Raw genomic sequence first — 17,332 nt, 5'->3', positions numbered from 1 at the left:
TTTTTTTACTTGCATTTATAACTGTATATATCATAGCTAACAGTCCAGGAATATTAAGTTCCATTAATTAATAAGCAAAGCTTAGTGTTCTCTTTAACAAAACTATCCCGAATGTCAGAAAACCCTGCAAAATCTGCTTCAAAACTCTAAATGTTACTCAGACTTAAGCGATTACTCTACATTTCATTAATCCATACCTTTCATACGCATACTTCATAAGCATGCGTATGAAAGGTAATAACACGAGCAAGATGATTTTATTTTATAACCGTAGTTGAACAGCCGACCCAAATTAGGGTTTACGACTACCAATGTTCAACTCCCTAAACTAGTGATGTTGAACCCAATCAAAAAGACACGGGAAATCCTGTATCAAGTAGTGGGAGAAATTTGCCTTCGTTGAGCACTTTTTGATGGAACTAACCCGCATTTTGGCTACATGAAGAGTAAAAACTCGAAAACCTCCCACATTTAGCTGACGGCTAGGGGACTCTGACCTATGATCCGTCTACTACTGAGGACATTTTAAGTCAGCACTGTGGTCGATGCATGGCTAGTGCAGAATTCGTAGCGACCAACCATCACTGGGATTCGAACCCTGTTCACCTCATTGGAGGTGGAACGCACTATCCTCTAAGCCACCATGACTCGAGCAAGATGATTTATCAGAAATAAGAATATCATCATTCTCAACAATGATTATTTAAATTATCATGCTACAAAGCTTTGCAACTGTTAAGCTTAAAATAACAGTTTCATAGTTTGAAAAATGACAAATTTTGGATTCTCCTAAGATTATTTGTACACCTTATAAGCTTTTAAGTGTAACTCTGTAACTACTTGTGCACACTCAATTATTATAAAACTTGTTCACGAGAAAATTGATGTTACGCGCATAAAAAATTTATAAATATTAATTATTTCTCTACTTTAAATGGGAAGACTATGAAACAGATATATTTAATAATAACAATATATACAACTAATTTGAAAATATTAAATCGGGCAATGGGGACTTGGCATCACCCCCCCCCCCCCAGTCAAAAAAAAGTTGGCACGCCACAGATTATTAATCTTGTTCAAATGTATTCTTAATATGAAAAGTAAACAATCTCTCTTTTTTACCGTGGTAATTAATCTTTTCTGAAAATTAAAATTACATCAATATTGTTTTATAATGAAATATTCTACAACAATCATGTTTACTAATTAATTACAATTATATGTTTTTTTCTATGTAATTCTATACACTGATAATGTTTTTAAAACACAATATTTTACTGTCACATTTAAAGAAAGTCATATTGTATAAAATTGAGTAGTTTAAAAAATTAAGTAATATTAAAAGTCCAGTAAATTATTGTTCCCAAAAATTTGATTGAACTTATATTTTTAAAATATTAATCTTATTAACTATGTTTTATCTTAGTTAATTTTAAAAATAGTATGGTGTATGTATACTGTTTCAAAAAAAAAAATGACGCGATCTTTTTTTCTTTGATGGACTACGAGGCCTGAATTGCTTAAAACTTTTTGAATGTATAAAATCAGATAAAAAATTTTTTAAATTCCTTTTTAGCGCATGCTCAGCATAAAAGAACTACTTGAAATACTCATATCTTGCGCAGTTTTTCTGCAATTTTTTTTTAAATTTTAAATCAATGCATTTGTAATTAATTTTAAATTGCAACGAAAAGTTTGTTTAATTCCATTGAATATTTTTAAAGTTATAGCAAAAAACCATAAAACAAAAAATTAGCTTTTTTTTCATAAAAAAAAACCCATCATATCTCCAGTAATATTTACGCTAGGTTTACGAAATGTTATGCAGTTACTAAAAACGACAACTTAAGTAATTGGTACAAGTTCCAAGCTTATTGCTTGATTTTCTGGCATAGGGTGTTAAAAAACTTGTTATTTTTCATTACTTATTATAGGTTTCTGAAATCTCTGAGAGCTATAAATTTTACTTTTATTTAATTTAAAATTATATCCATTCTTCTCTTTTTCTCGAAATTTTCATTTTGGACGCGAGTACTAACACTTGATTTCATGTCAAAAAGTACAAAAACTGAAACATTTTAATAAAACACTGATTTGATGCTGTTGAAAGTTAATATTTGTATCGAAACGTTTAAAATTATAAACGGTTCAAAAGAAATTTAAACATTTAGTAATTTTAACAGTTATGTGATAGAAAGTTATATTTATAAATTTTTAACAAATAAAATTAAATCTTAACAAAATGTGCTGAAAAGAGTAACGAGAATTTTAAAAACAAAATCTTTTTTTAATCGATTTTTAGGAAGAAACAAAACTAAAATGATTCAGATAGATGTATAGGAGTTGTTAAACGAAGTGATAGTGTAATGAACCTTCAAGTAATTAACAAAAAATTGCTGTTTTATGCTCTATACCCGTTTTCTTTTCTGATACAAGACCAAGCTGTCTTGTTCTTCAATTCCCCATGAAAATAATAGAGGTACTTTTCATGTTTCAGGATTTTTTTTCTCCAAATTTTGAATTATGAAAAAATCTTTCCATCTTGATTATTAAAAATACTATATTGATAACACGTGGTGGTATAATCTTTAGGGGTTGCTAAAGAGATGTTTCATTCGCCAAATGTTTGGCGATGGACATTTGTTAAAATTCAAGAGTCCCCACTTCAAGGATCTATTCATAACAATACATTTCCCCCTATGACACATTGATGGATCATATCTATTGTTATGACCCTCGACCCCACCTTCAGGTTGGAAAATCCTAGGATAGACAGAGCACAGCCCGTTTCTCATGACTGTTAGGTTAAGCTTAGCCTATCTAAAGACAACGCTGTCTACGCTTATTTTGAAAATGGCCCAAAACGTCAATGTGGTAGTACGCTCATTCTCAAGACTTGCTGAACTTGAATGAGATGAAACAAAAGTGATTTGAATTGAGTATTGAGCATAGTAAAGTTCTAGGAGCTCTCTGCTTTTGCTTATAGCTCTGTATTTCAATAGGTAAGACTAAATTTAGCCTATCAAGATTTATATGAGCTCTGAGGCTCTTCTTCAAATTCAACATCAGTCAATATCTATTTTTTCATAGGTAAGGCTTAAGATTGGGGCACGTGAGTCCCCGTCAAACGACAAGACGCTTCCAACCGAAATCACGAATTTAACATCCAGGAGTATTGAGTATTGTAAAGTGCTACGAGCTTTCCCTATAACTCTGTATTTCAATAGGTAAGGCTTAACTTAGCCAAACAAGATTTGTATGAGCTCTGAGGCTCTTCTTCAAATTCAACATGCTTCCACCGAGTCCAACCAAGTGGTTTGAAATATAGATCACTTGAGTTGCCAAAAGTTGCCAACGAAAAATGAAAGATAAAATATGCGAAACTAAACTAGAGAAATTACAGTAGTCGAAAGAGAGAAAAAAGAGGAAAAACAAAACAGATATAAAATACGAAAATCACTGCGGACCATTTGTCGAAAAAGTTACTTTGGTATGTTTTGTGCATTATAATTATTTTGCTAATATTATTTTATTTTATTTCACAGTTCATTGTTCCCAAGGGGATTATTGTTACAACATCTGCTTTTGAAGAATTTTTAAATTCTGACATACTGAATGTTATAAAAAAATTGGAAAATGTCGTATAGTAAGTAAAGAATTATATTTACTTCCTAGCAAACTGTGACGACTTGGCACAATAAATAATTTTAAAAATATCTGACTATCACTTTAAATTTTTTTCTAAACATTGAACATCACATCATACTTCACTGTACCACGATAAAAGTTTGCGCAGTAAATTACTTATATAGGCAGCATGATTTTAAACTGGTGATTTGCATATATCTGTATCTGCCAATGCCAAAAGTTGGCGAAATTAAAAATTTTGTGTCAAATAATTAGTCTTAGCAGGCACCTCTTTTTTTTTCACTACCAAAATTTTATGAAATTTAGTTTCAGGAGTTATTTTCACACGCTTGATCGAATTCAATAAAAAAAAACGACGTGTTTCTTTAAAAAAAGTGTTTTTTTTTTGTTGTCAAAATAAACTTATTCCGCTACCATTGCTGTTTACTGTTGTATGATTTAAGAGATTTCATTCATAACACTTTATAGGATGAAAAAATCCGTTTCTTTCTTCTTTTTTTTTCTGTCTATACATATTTTTTTTAAAAACTAACATAAGTGGTTAGTAATCTTTACTTAACACTTAGCGCTGAATTACATGAATAATGACTTCAGAGTTTATTGCATATTTTAATATTAATATTATAAAACAGGAAACAGTACTATCACGCTTCAACGTAACAAATATTGATAGTTAAACACTTTGAACTTAGTGTAAAGTATAGTACAAAGTGGTAAATAGAAAGTGCAAAGTACACTTAAACAATTATATTTTACACTTTGAACTTAGTGTAAAGTTTAGCACAAAGTGTAAAGTGTAATTAGACATCTGTACTTTACAATTTGTACTTAATGTAAAGTATGGTATGAAGTGTAAAGAATGTTTAAACTATTTGAACACGTATACTTTACACTAACTTTTAACTTAGTGTAAAGTACAGTATAGAGTGTAAAGTATAAAGTGCGAAGTATATACTTCGCACTTAGTACTAAGTAAATTAGTACAAAGCGTAAAGTATTGTTAAACTGTCATACTTTACACTTTAAAATTTTTTCTAAAAAAAGTACCGAGTTTTTAAAGTATTTTCTTCTTTTTAACGTAGATATTTTCTGACAAACTATTTGAACTATTTAAATGTTTTTAATTTTTTTAAAATCTTTTTATACTGTAAGATGTAAAGTAAAAACCATGTCGTTTTGTTAATTGCAGTGGAAATACTGAAGGTGATGTGAAAACAGAATGTGAAGTGTAAGTACATCGATTTTCTTACTAGAAACTAGAACATTTATATTCAATGTTAATAGCGTTATTTATAGATTAATTTAAAAATTGTTCTTACTGTATTTGATTTTACAGCGTTGCCAAAAATATTTCAAATACAGCATTACCAAATAAGATAAGTACGAGTATCGTGGAAAATTTGAAATCGGTTTTTGGAGACGGATATAAAAACCGCAAGTTCGCAGTGAGATCGTCTGCAACAGGTATTTATGTTAATTTATTTCAGTTATAATCTTCAGCAAATAATTTTCTCGAAATACTATCGGTAAAGTCCGAAATGTTTTAGTAATTTATTATATTCAAAGCTTTAACGAAACTTTAAATAATGAAGAGGAGAGTTTGACGTGTTTTGAAATAATAATATAGAAAAAAGAAGAATTGTAGTTGTTCTTTTTTTTCTGTATTTATCATCATTATTTGAAAATCACCGATTTTTTGTCTTCTTTCTTCAAAATTTTTATAAGAAATTCTTACAAAGCATTTTAAGATAAATTTTTATCTAAAATGAATATACTAATACCTGGAAAATTAGCCGATACTATATAGATTCGATTTGTATAAGCTACACGCATTGTTCGCAATTGTGCAAATCCATAGAAAAGTTTTGGTTTTTTAAAAGTTTTTAAATTATTTTACTTCATACATTCTCGTCTTAGGATTCCTTATTTTTTTGAAAAAAATTACACTATGTTTTTTTAAGTTTCAGTGCCACTGCCCGGTATAAATTTGCGCGATTTATCCTACACTAATATTTCTTTAACCCTTTCAGTACGGCGAAAAATCAGGTCAAGTGTGCCCCATTGCCGGGATCAGTTGTTTCTCCTCCAAGCGATTATTAGATAAAATAACTTTTATGCCTAAAAGGTTGAAGGTCTTGGAGAAGCATAAACGTTTCCATAACAGCGCACCATCAATAACAATTATTTCACAATCTTCATTGATGGGACCGCATATGTCCCGCCGTAATCCCAAAGCATCTAAACCCCGGGGCAGGGTATGTCCCGGCCAGAATTATAGAGTCAATAACTCAATTTTATTGAAATTTCACTTAACATTTTGATGATCATTTTAGGCAACGTTTTTTTTAATTATTTTTTTTCTAATGGCAGGCACTGAATTTGAATCTTTGCCTATGAAGATGCCGGTATTGTTACTCATTTAGCGTTACCCAGTGGGCACCTGCGAACCAAAGTCACGGAGGCGAGCAGCATTGCCTACGCCACACTGCCACAAACCGTTTATAGGGTCGGCCACATTCACACATACGCACACAACAGAGGACAGCACAAAGAGAGAGAGAAACATCGATGCCCAGAGCGGGATTCGAACCCGCAGTCAATGGCTCCGCAGTCAGGCGCGCTAACCGCTCGGCCACCTGGCCGGCTTTTATTAAATTTTCATGTACATTTGCGTTAACATTTTTATTAACATATTCATTTATGAACGCTTTTCGAAATTAACAGTTATAAAATAAGAAAGGTAAAAAATTGAAAAAATTGAAAGTAGTGGAGGAACAACAATATCTAAAGTCTGGGTTTCTTGAGGGTGTGGTAGGGCTGGAAACAGTTCTTGCACAGTGCTACGTTGCAAGAGGTGCACACTATTCTCAAGCGTGCCCCTTTATTCATTTTTGAGCACCATGCACATCTTCTGCGCGTTTTTCCCTCAATTGTGAAATGGTTTCCAACATAGAAAAGTCTCGCTGTTGATGATGATGATGATATAGTTTTGGAGGAAGAGCGCCTTTGCTTATTGACTTCCTTGCTCGCATTTCCAAATGTTCTTTCTTTCCATTTCTGTAATTTCGTTCGTACATTGGGCAATGTAAATAAATAAGCTTTTGGGAAAGATCTTGAAGAAAGAATCCACTTCGGTGGCTTCGTTGCCAATAAAGAAATTTGTTTGACCCTTGATGTAAGTAACTAGTGGCATTCGTGGTGCAAAGTTAGTTGGATGGGACAATGAAAACGATGGTGGATTTTGGTTCTGGAGCTCAACTTCATCCTCAAACAAATCATTGTGATTGGGTGAAACGACTTCATTGTCGGTCTCCTCTTCAGTGTTTTCAGTTTCAGAAGACCCACTAATATAAGCGAGCTGTCTCAACTTGTTATCAGGGTAAATTCTCTTTTAACTCATTTCGACCTTTCATCAGAGGAAGGAGCTTTCGAATTATTTAGAAATAGTGCTGGCTGAAATCCTAATAAATTGAATCTATTAAAACAAAAATCACTATTAATACACTACCACTCGAAAATATTTATTCGCTGTCCGGAGCAAGTTGTCGCTTGCTTGATTAGACCTGGAATGATTGACGTGAGAAATTTAGGGACTCATCAGAACGATGAGACGGCCTTAAAATCGGTTTGGAGACCAAAGTGGGCGTTATTTTCTGTCCTATATGTTTTCAGTAACTGGGACATACGTTGTCCCAGCCGTAATATCAAAAATTTACCAGACTGGGACAGCACATGTCCCGCCCGGTGCGAAAGGGTTATGGTTAAGTGTAACTGCATTTAGCCGGTACTCTGAGCCCTGATGATTCTCCATTTATATCCTCAGCATATATTAAAATATAGAGTAAATATAATACTATCAATGAATAAATTAATATCAAATTGGATATTACAAATATTTCGGGCATTCAAATCGACTATGTGATTGTTGACATTCTCGTGAGTTCGGTCATACACGGTAACATATATATATACAGTCAAACCTCGATATCTCGAACTTGAAGGGAGAGAAGAAAAAATTCGAGATACCGAAAATTCGAATTATCGAAAATCGCATATTATCGATGGTAGAATAAAGAAAAATGCTCTTTATGTACCTTATTTACTATTCCATATTTATTCTAAAAACATTTTTTACACTTAAAATGATTCAATTGTTGTCTGCTTTAGAGATGTGTGAGAAAGTTTGTCTATGACAATAACACTTTCTAAGTGGACAATAGCTTTAAATGTCTCCTCTGACATATTCGGCTGCCTCTCAATAAATCTCCTTACAGTGTCCACTGCAGAAAGTGGCTTGTTTGAGAATTGATTATGATTATGAGAATTGGTTTTCTATTCTTAAAAATTATTTTTTTTGAATATTTTTCCCTTTTCAGAAAAAAAAAATCTACACTATTTATCTAAAAAAAAATTCAAGTTATCGAGAGATTAGAAAAAAAAATTCGAGAAATCAAGTTTTTTTTAACATTGAGTGTATAGGAAATTTGAAGGGAATTTTTTTTCCTTCGAGATATCGAAAAATTCGTGAAATCGAGATTCGAGTTAGCGAGGTTCGACTGTATATTGTAACTGGCAAATAATATTGCATGGTAATCATGGACAGTGTTCCAGAAGCTGGAGTAAAATTATCAGTTTCGGCTCTTTTTTGTCTTGATGTTTCTAAACTTTCAGCCCTGTCACTGATAGTAAATCTAAAACGTTACTCTCCCCCCCCAAAAAAAACTATGTATTACCAGTATTTTTTCTTCAGCATATAAAAAGTAAACCATTTGTGGAAAATTAATATGAATTTACCTTTTCAAGACGAACGATTCATATATTTTATAGGGTGGGGATAATTAGGGTGAAAAAAGATAAAACTGGTAGCAAAACTGTTTCTTATAGCAGTTTATTTGTGGGCTGGGTAAGGATAGTTTGCTTTATTTAATTCACCACTACTTAGTTAGAACTAAAAATTGTATAGTTGCAAAAAATAATCTTTCTAATTAGGTATGCCCAAACATAAGCTGCCCCTTTTTATTTTTCACCATCCTGATTCCTTATGAATGCTTTTAATGACTCGCCCTTTCCGAAAGGGTTAAAATGTTCTTTAATCTTCATTTAAGTTTCACTCACCTGATTGCTCAGGGGATAGAGAGTTCGCCTTCCAATCAGGGAACCTGAGTTCGAACCCCAGGGATGGCTAGTCAATACGAATTCCGCACCCGGCTTGCACCCACCACAATGTTTACATAAAATATCCTCAACGGATCATGGATTAGAGTTGGAGGATCACGGTTTTTATAGGCAGTCCGATCAAACTAGTTTTTAGGTTAACCAGTTTACGAAAGAGTCATTTAATACAAAATATATTAAAAATTAGAAAGTGGTAGCAAATATATGTCTAAAAATTTCTTTACTTTATGAATATCATTGGTTTGTCTTATTAACTTGTCAACCACTACAGATTTAATTCTCAAATATGTCTGATAAATTTCTCTCAAGTACTTTTAAAATACAATATGGGTTCACGAGCACAACTGGTTCCATACCTGCCAACTTTTAATCCCTTCTATTATCATTTTTCCCAGTGGTATTAAAATGGAATTAAAATTTCAATTTTAAGCAAACAAATGCGTTGCATTTGAGAAAACTTAAGTTGACAACCAGGATAGTAACTCATATTAATATATGTGCTTAATTTTTGTAAGAATAATGGTGATCGAAATCATTTAAAAATTAAGTTAATAAAAGAAAAAATAGTATATATTTACTACCACTTTAAATGTAAAAATAAAATCTTCGGGAAAATCCGGACGAGTTGGCAGGTATGTGGTTCCCTTTTTAAATAATCTGCGCTGACTACTTTGTTTGCATTAGAGCAAATTTCAATTCAAGTTATATAAAACTTCATTTCATCTAAAGAGTCTTTTATATATAACTTGCTAATCATGTGGCCAATCATTCCATCATAATGTATGTAGTGTCCGCGCTGCGGGCTCCAAATTACTGCTTGTAAATTAGCCAAATTTTAAAAGTATTCGTCACTTTTCGAAAGTCTTCGTTAAATGCAAATCTTAAAATTTGTTTACGTTTAATTTTTTTTCCCTTAGAAAACTATTTTATGGTAGTTTGACTCAGTCCTACATTATTTTGATCCAATTCTAATAAAGCATCCACCGGAAATTGTTGTAATCGAATAAAAAACACTTATTTTTTTTTTAGAAAAATTCAATATGACGTAATTTTGAGGATCGAGTTAAATATATATTTCTTTTTTCAGTGGAAAAAATCATTCGCCATTACTTTAGTCAAAATACAATTTTATTCGTCAAATTTACGATTTTATAGCATTTGGCGAGATGAAAACTGCTTATACAAACTGCTTTCAACCGAAAACTTGAATGTGCTTATTAAGTTTTTTCCTGTGTGTTTACAATCTTTCATTCAAAATTTCTTAATTTAGGAGAAGATACCGATGTGATGTCAGCAGCTGGTCAAATGGACACATTCCTGGGAGTTCAAGGCTTACAAGAGGTAACACAAACTATTTTTGGATACTGCGCGCAAAGTTATAGAGCAATACTTACAAAGTTATAGAGCAATTTTTGTTCCCATTTCTGCCCTTTAAGTAAATTTTTGACTTTTAACAAAAACTTTTGGGTTTTACTTGAAAAATTGAATTTTAATAAATGATTCAATTAAAAAACTAAAATATACTATTTATAAAGTTGCCATATTCTGCACTTTTAATTAGAAAAATATAAATTCAAACAAAAAAGTTGAAAGTTATTCAGTGTCAAATCAATTATTTATCCCTACAATTCTACTTCAAATTCTGTTAACATTTGGTGCACTGTTGTAAACAGTATTCGAAATGTTTTATCTTAATTTTTTTTAATATTAATTACCGATTTCTTTTTAAACCTGGCATATTGGATATTTTATTTTTCGATAAAATTCTTCTGAGGTCTCTATTAGTTGAGGTACTAATGCTTATAACGATTGAGTAAGCATTCATCAAATCATGAAACAAGTTCCTCACCACTTTGAATTTGAAAAGGAATAAAAAAACATAGTTTTAATTATACTTTCTTCGTAGTTCATCAATGTCTTTCATTTTTCAAAAATCAATTATTGTACATATCAAATCATGTTTTATCTTTATTTTCAATTTAAGTCTACAATCAATATTTCTAATGAAATGTAAAAACATCAATTTGTCATACTGAATGTTTTCATTGTTTTATTATTTCACAAGCAAACGGCTTGATTTTTTTTAGGGCTACCACAATGTTTGCCAAATCAATGTATTTCACTTTAATGTATGTAATTTAAAGATGAATGGGAAAGGGGCAGTTTCACGGCCCAGGTGCCCATGTTTATTTAAATAAAGCAAAGCAAAGCAAAGCAAAGCTTCTTCGTGGCCTGTGGCCGGTAGGCTATGACAACTTAGTAGCCACTTTTTTTTCTAACTAATGACTCGATGACCAATACCATATTGTCCTATTATTTTAATAGCTAATTTTTTATCTTTTTTATTACTTGAATTAATATAATTTTTAAAAAATATTAAATCAAGTATAAATCAAGTATTAAATAATTCAATTATAAAACAAATTAGAAATAGTTTGCGGCTATAAAAAAGTTAGTTCGGCAATAAAAATAATATAGATATGTGACAAAATTTAATTAACACTTAACATTTAATAACTGGTCAATAGATCAGTTATTGTATGTTGTATTATATTGTATTGTAAAGTGTTGGTATGTGTTTAATGTTAAACAAGCTGGCTTGAATTCACCGTGTTAAAAATTCGATGTGCAGTTTTAAAAAAATGAGAAAGAGTGACCGGTTGTTTATTTAATTCAAGCTGCCACTTTTATTTGATGACACACCACGTGACGAGTAGTTGTTTTCAAGTTTAGTTCTGATTTATCAAGACAAGCTCGTTCCTTTAAAATTTAAATTATTTTCTACAGAGTAAAGTGTTTATCTACTTTATCGCCTACGTTCATCTACTTTATCGTCTGCCAAACAAATCAATCTTACATTTTGATGTATCATCAATATTTATGTTGTTGTTGTTAATTGTTGATGAAGTCCAAAATGAATTAGGCAAGGGCAGCTATGCGGCTCTAGGTACCCAGATTCCTAATCAGCATAAGCCTAAATTCGCTCTATAATCTCATTTCTTTCGTCCCAAATTAGTTGCTACAGTTAGGTCGAAAGTTATGTCCCAAATTAGTTGCTACATTTAGGACGAAAATTATGTCCCATATTAGTTGCTACATTTCAAGTAAGTGGTATCATAAATAACTTCGGATACATTTTAATAAATTCACACCAGTAAAATTACACTATTAATGAATCCACTATTCATCTAACTAGCTGATAGTTCTGAGCGAATGCTGATGGAAGAGTCAGAGTCCTTATTAAATAGGACTTGGCTTTAAAGCGTTCGAAAGCTGGAGTTTTTTAAATTTTTTAATTGGTACTGATTTAAGGAGATTGATTAAAAGAGAAGAATGAAATGCTAAGCAGATGTTGTTGATTGATAGCATAGCATACTGACATCTCTGAGAAATATTCAAACAAAATCATACAAAAAATCAACATGAATAGTCCGTACAAAAATTATTCCAACTCGGGTTAGAGGGAGTACTACATTTCTTATTTACGAAATTAGTCCATTAAGAAATTTGAAATCTCTTTCATTTCTCACATCTTAGAGTATCTATAAATATCTTCCATGTAGAACTGCTGTTCAGCTTTGATGATAAAAAAGTTTATCAAATTATAATTATTTTTCATTAATTATTTTATTTATTTATATTTATTCAGATTTTCTATGCAGTCAAGAAATGCTGGGCATCGCAGTTTGGACATATAGCTATTGAATATAAAAAGTAAGATTTGCACCTTGTTAGATCAAAAAGTAAGCTTAATTTGTCTTTGAACTTCTTTTTATTCTGGGAATTTTTTTTGCTGATTATAATTAATTTTTAATTATTTAAATAAAATTATGTTTCTCATTCAAGTATTTCAAATATTATAAATTCTTCAATTAATTTTTATGCTTTGCTGTTCATTATTCAACATATTATGTATTTCCCCCCGTAAAAACCTGTAACATTGTAAGTAGGTAATTCTTAATCTTCCCTGTATCGTTCTGATTTTGCCCCTTTGAATGAGATTGGGGAACAAGTTGCTTTTCTGTTAACACGTTACACTAATTTTACATGGCTTGCCCATCTGACCACAACGGTACATAACTGCAAACCAAATTTGCAAATATTTGACAGATTTTGCTAGTTTTTAAAAAGGTTTAGCATGACCCATGATATAAAAAGTGTTGAATTATACAAGTATACAAAGAGCTTAGAAATAGTGATGGATAAAAATCTACTCAATTGTTTTTATTAAACCAAGAATTAAGTGTTTCTAATAATCTTGGCTTCACCGGTAACCTCCGTGGCGCTACGAACAAACTCAGTGCCGCTCACCGGTGACCCCTATGGCATTCAATGTGTTAAGTGAGATTTTTTTAAACCTCAAAGGCTATAGCATCACTGATTTCAAATCAGCAATAGGTTTCGCTCTAAAAACTACAGCTTTCATGCAATATAATAATATATTCCTGAACAGGATTTTTTTTAATTCACTTGTGTGAATACAATGTGTCCTCACTTCTCCACTAGGTGGGACCAAAGACGATAATATGTTTCAGATTACTATGTGATAACTTAAGGTTTTAGGTTTTCTGTCTCAACACGTTCAACTACAAGACGAGTGCACGTGGTTATGTGTTAAGAATGCTAATCGATGAAGATAAAATAAAAGTAGCATTGTCTTATTTAACCATTTCGCGCCGACTGTCACAAATACGTGCCAGCATAAAACCGTATCAATCAGGGTAAAAAGATAAAACTGGTAATCAAAGTAATTCTTTAGCAGTTTATTTGTGGGTGGAGTTATAATAGTTTGATTTATTTAATTCACCATTACTTTGTTCAAAATAAAACTATTTAGTTATACTTTGAACTAGCAATTGATTATATATATGATTAAACTAACAATAATTAAAGTAAAAGCAAAGTAAGTCTGTCAAATTAGCAACGTTTAAGTTAACGTTTTTTATTTAATTACAACTTGATTCTGGTTTAGTACGAATGCTTTTCTGAATCACCCGTCCCCAAGGGGTTAAGCAATCATTTTAGATATTAACTACGTTATTGTCGTGAGTTATTTTCGCCGTCGTCGATGACAACCCTTTAACAAAATTTTTACCTGTGCACCCTTAACCTGCCGGGGTCACTAAGTCCTAAGAGTTCCCATAACAAATCTTTACATCTGAGGGTACTGGATCAGAGACAAATCGGGCTTTGGTTCAGTAGGTCAAAATTACGATCTGCGGATGGATGGATGGTGTGTCAATGTGCCCTCCCCGTTAAACAGGATGTAACGTATGTATGTTGTCTCCGAATCATCCTCAGGGGTGTTTCCCAAACTGTCGCCAATAGCCCATTGTGTAGTTCTAGGACAATGTTAATGCAAGACCGTACAGTATTATACTTTCTATTATTGATTAATCTGATAAGCTCAATTGAAACCAAACTTTGTATATGTACACAGGCAGAATGGTCAAGTTCTGAACTCTCCGATGGCTGTTGTTATACAAGAGATGGTGGCTTGTGAAGTTGCTGGAGTTATCTTTACTTGTGATCCTGTAAATAATAACCCGGATGTCATCACAATAACAGCAAATTATGGATTAGGAGAGGTAAGAAATGCGAATAACATGTTATTTTATTAATTGCGAAATTCTCATCTTCAGAAAAAGTTGAAGTAAAATTATCTTTACTCCTTTGCAAGTTAAGAAAAGACCATTGCTGTATGGGATTCAAGTTATTATCCCTGATATAATATATAGTTCCGTTATAGTAATATATAGTTCCGTTTTATTTCGCTATCACATTATGCAATTATGCTTTCGACACAATATAAAAGGTTTTAAAAGTTCATCACATCAGACTGAAATTTATCTATTATATTAATATATCTATTATAATATGTATTAAAGAATTATTAAAATAAAGTTTATAGCTTCGTAGTCCTGCTGGAATCCTAGATTTAGCTACTTGCCCTAAACAAATCAAATGCTAGATAAAATATTTTTTTTTCTTTTGTTTCCCAGTAGAAGAAAATCGTCAGCAAGCTGCAATATTTATTATTCTTTCATCCGTTTTCTTTTAAATGATGACAGAAGGATGTACATTTGCTGCAATGTTTAGATATTATTTTCATGAATTCTTCTTAACAAAACAATATGTTTCATTTTCCTCATTTTACTCGATTTAAGAGAGCAAGCAAAAAGGCAACAAATGCAACGTCGTCGTTTCACGAGTTGGCGCTGTTGATATTCGTTCCAGCTGGGAGCTGGAGAATAGATACAAAAAAATTATTCTACCCGATGTGCAACTAACAGATGGGACTCACTTTTTTTTTGTTTCTGTTTTTATAACGCTTGTAATACCGCTATCTTCGATGTTTGGATAGTTTTTAAGGATTCTTGTATCACTCTAATTACACATCACGAATTCGTTCTTGTGCTTGAAGAACTACGAAATAGTATTTTGAGCCAGACAGCCCCGAATTCATAACATTCATTCTACAAAATAAAAGCTCCTTTTAACATTCCACAGGACATCATGAAACTACTGTTATTTATGAGAGAAGCTCGGATATTTTCCTGTCACGCATATATAGTAATGATGGAATTTCCATGACATGTTTAAAACGTGTTGTAAAAATTTAAAACATGTGTGCTAATACGTATTGCTTATACTCGTGTCTTTTCTTTATATTTGTAATATTGTCACGATTTTAACCGAAAAAATAACAAATAGAATATTTTCAATGTCTAGAAACCCTTATATAATGTATTTTTAACAATATTCACCAGTTATAAAATAAACCAGTTCATAATTCTAATGACCAATAAGTGAGGATAGCTTAAAATAAGAGAACATTAGACACCTTACCTACATAGACGTTGTGAGTTAAAAAACAACAAGCCAATAAGTAAGTTCAATTTTTTTTAAACAGTAGACTGTAATTCACTGCCTGTTTGTTTTAAAAGAGAACTAATTTCGCCAAAATCACCCCCTTAATTTGGTCTTACCACATTCTCTATTCACCCTTTTCGGGACGGGCGAGTCATAAATGTATTCGTAAGGAATCAGTAGCAGGATGGTAAAAAATAAAAAGCGGTAGCTTCAGTTTGGGCATAGCTAATCTGCCAGATTTATTTTTGCTTTTACTTCAAGTCTAACACATCCAATCCATATTTGATAAAAGTGCAACTATACAATTTTTAATTTGAACTAAATAGTAGTGAATTAAATAAAGCAAACTATCGTTATCCAGCCCACAAATAAACTGCTAAAGAACTACTTAGGTTACTAGTTTTATCTTTTTACCCTGATAGATACGGTTCCATGTTGGCACGTATTTGCGACAGTCGGCGTGAAAGGGTTAAGTATTACTACTAAAACAATTATTAACAGACCTGCCAACTTTTACGCATTTGGCGTAAAATTTTATTTCTATATTTAAAGTGGTAGTAAAATGTTTGCTTTCTGTACATTCCTTGCATTTATAAACTTAATTTATAATCTTTTTTGACCACCACTAATTTTAAAAAAATTAAGCATATATAATAATATGTATTACTTTCTTTGCACTCCGTTTAAGCTTCTTCAAAATGTAGCGTATGTTACTGCCTAAAATTGTAATTTAAATTCCATTTTACTACCACTTGGGAAAAGCATCCTCGAAGGGATAAAAAGTTGGCAGGTATGTATTAAAGATGGCATGTTAATTCAGTTTTATTTTAAAAAACTACATTGTAGAAAAAAAAACATAACTATTCTGTAGCGATCACTTTTTATTGAAATTCATTAAGTTTTGAAGTGATAATTTTCTTTTATGTTATCTTATATATTACGAGACTGTAGATCTTTGGTAACTCAATTATTATAATTGTCATAAAATTTAAAAAATATCTACTATCTTCAAAAGCTAGAATAATAATATTTTATAGTAAATTTTGGTTTTTATAATACCCAATAATATATTTCCTTACCTAATTTTTGTATTAATCGATTTTAATTGTTCTGAGATAATTATGACTGAAATTTGCATTTCTAAGTACGAGGATGACACGGGAGTCTAAAAATGTTAAAAATGGTGACTAATAAACATCTCAAATTTATTAAGAGAGATTAAACTTGGTAATTTTTTCGGACAAATTTCTTTCATTTTACAATTAAAGGTAAATGTAAATTTCATTTCCCTTTAAACATGTATTGCTATGGGGATAGTTATAACTTTAAAATTTAATCGATTAATTATATGAAAATTAAAAATAGTTTCTACCACTTCAAGTTGCAAGTGGAATCCCTGAAATAGACGAATTCCGGAGAAAGTTTCAAAAGTAGCGATACAGTTTTTGTTTTCTTAAGGAATTACGAAATTATTTGTAATTTCTTAGAACTTAAGAATAATTCCAATAATATCTCTAAACTATCAATCTTAAACGCTTTTTTCCCCTCATTAAGATATCTTAACCCTTTCTAAAGCCGTGGTAAGCATATTTACCACCAATTTTTGAATTGTATGGTGAACTTTTTTACCACA

At 31.4% G+C, this 17,332-nt stretch overlaps 1 protein-coding gene across 2 annotated transcripts in view; it reads left to right on the top strand.

Annotated features, from left to right (window-relative positions):
• LOC122270504 (uncharacterized) overlaps nucleotides 1-17,332 on the top strand; it is a 105,109-nt gene that overhangs the window by 30,259 nt on the left and 57,518 nt on the right. For both annotated transcript variants that reach the window (XM_087149842.1, XM_087149843.1), the window contains exons 13-18: nucleotides 3,549-3,649; nucleotides 4,841-4,879; nucleotides 4,988-5,115; nucleotides 10,097-10,167; nucleotides 12,476-12,540; nucleotides 14,267-14,414. In XM_087149842.1, the coding sequence (XP_087005968.1) occupies nucleotides 3,549-3,649; nucleotides 4,841-4,879; nucleotides 4,988-5,115; nucleotides 10,097-10,167; nucleotides 12,476-12,540; nucleotides 14,267-14,414 (552 nt within the window). The remainder of the gene's footprint in view (nucleotides 1-3,548; nucleotides 3,650-4,840; nucleotides 4,880-4,987; nucleotides 5,116-10,096; nucleotides 10,168-12,475; nucleotides 12,541-14,266; nucleotides 14,415-17,332) is intronic.

This window comes from Parasteatoda tepidariorum, chromosome 8 (assembly GCF_982258835.1).
Source record: "Parasteatoda tepidariorum strain Cologne lab strain chromosome 8, Ptep-v5.0, whole genome shotgun sequence".
In the NCBI taxonomy this organism is placed as follows: domain Eukaryota; kingdom Metazoa; phylum Arthropoda; class Arachnida; order Araneae; family Theridiidae; genus Parasteatoda; species Parasteatoda tepidariorum.
The sequence above is the reverse complement of the archived record's forward strand: the minus strand, read 5'-3'. Positions and strand labels throughout refer to the sequence as shown.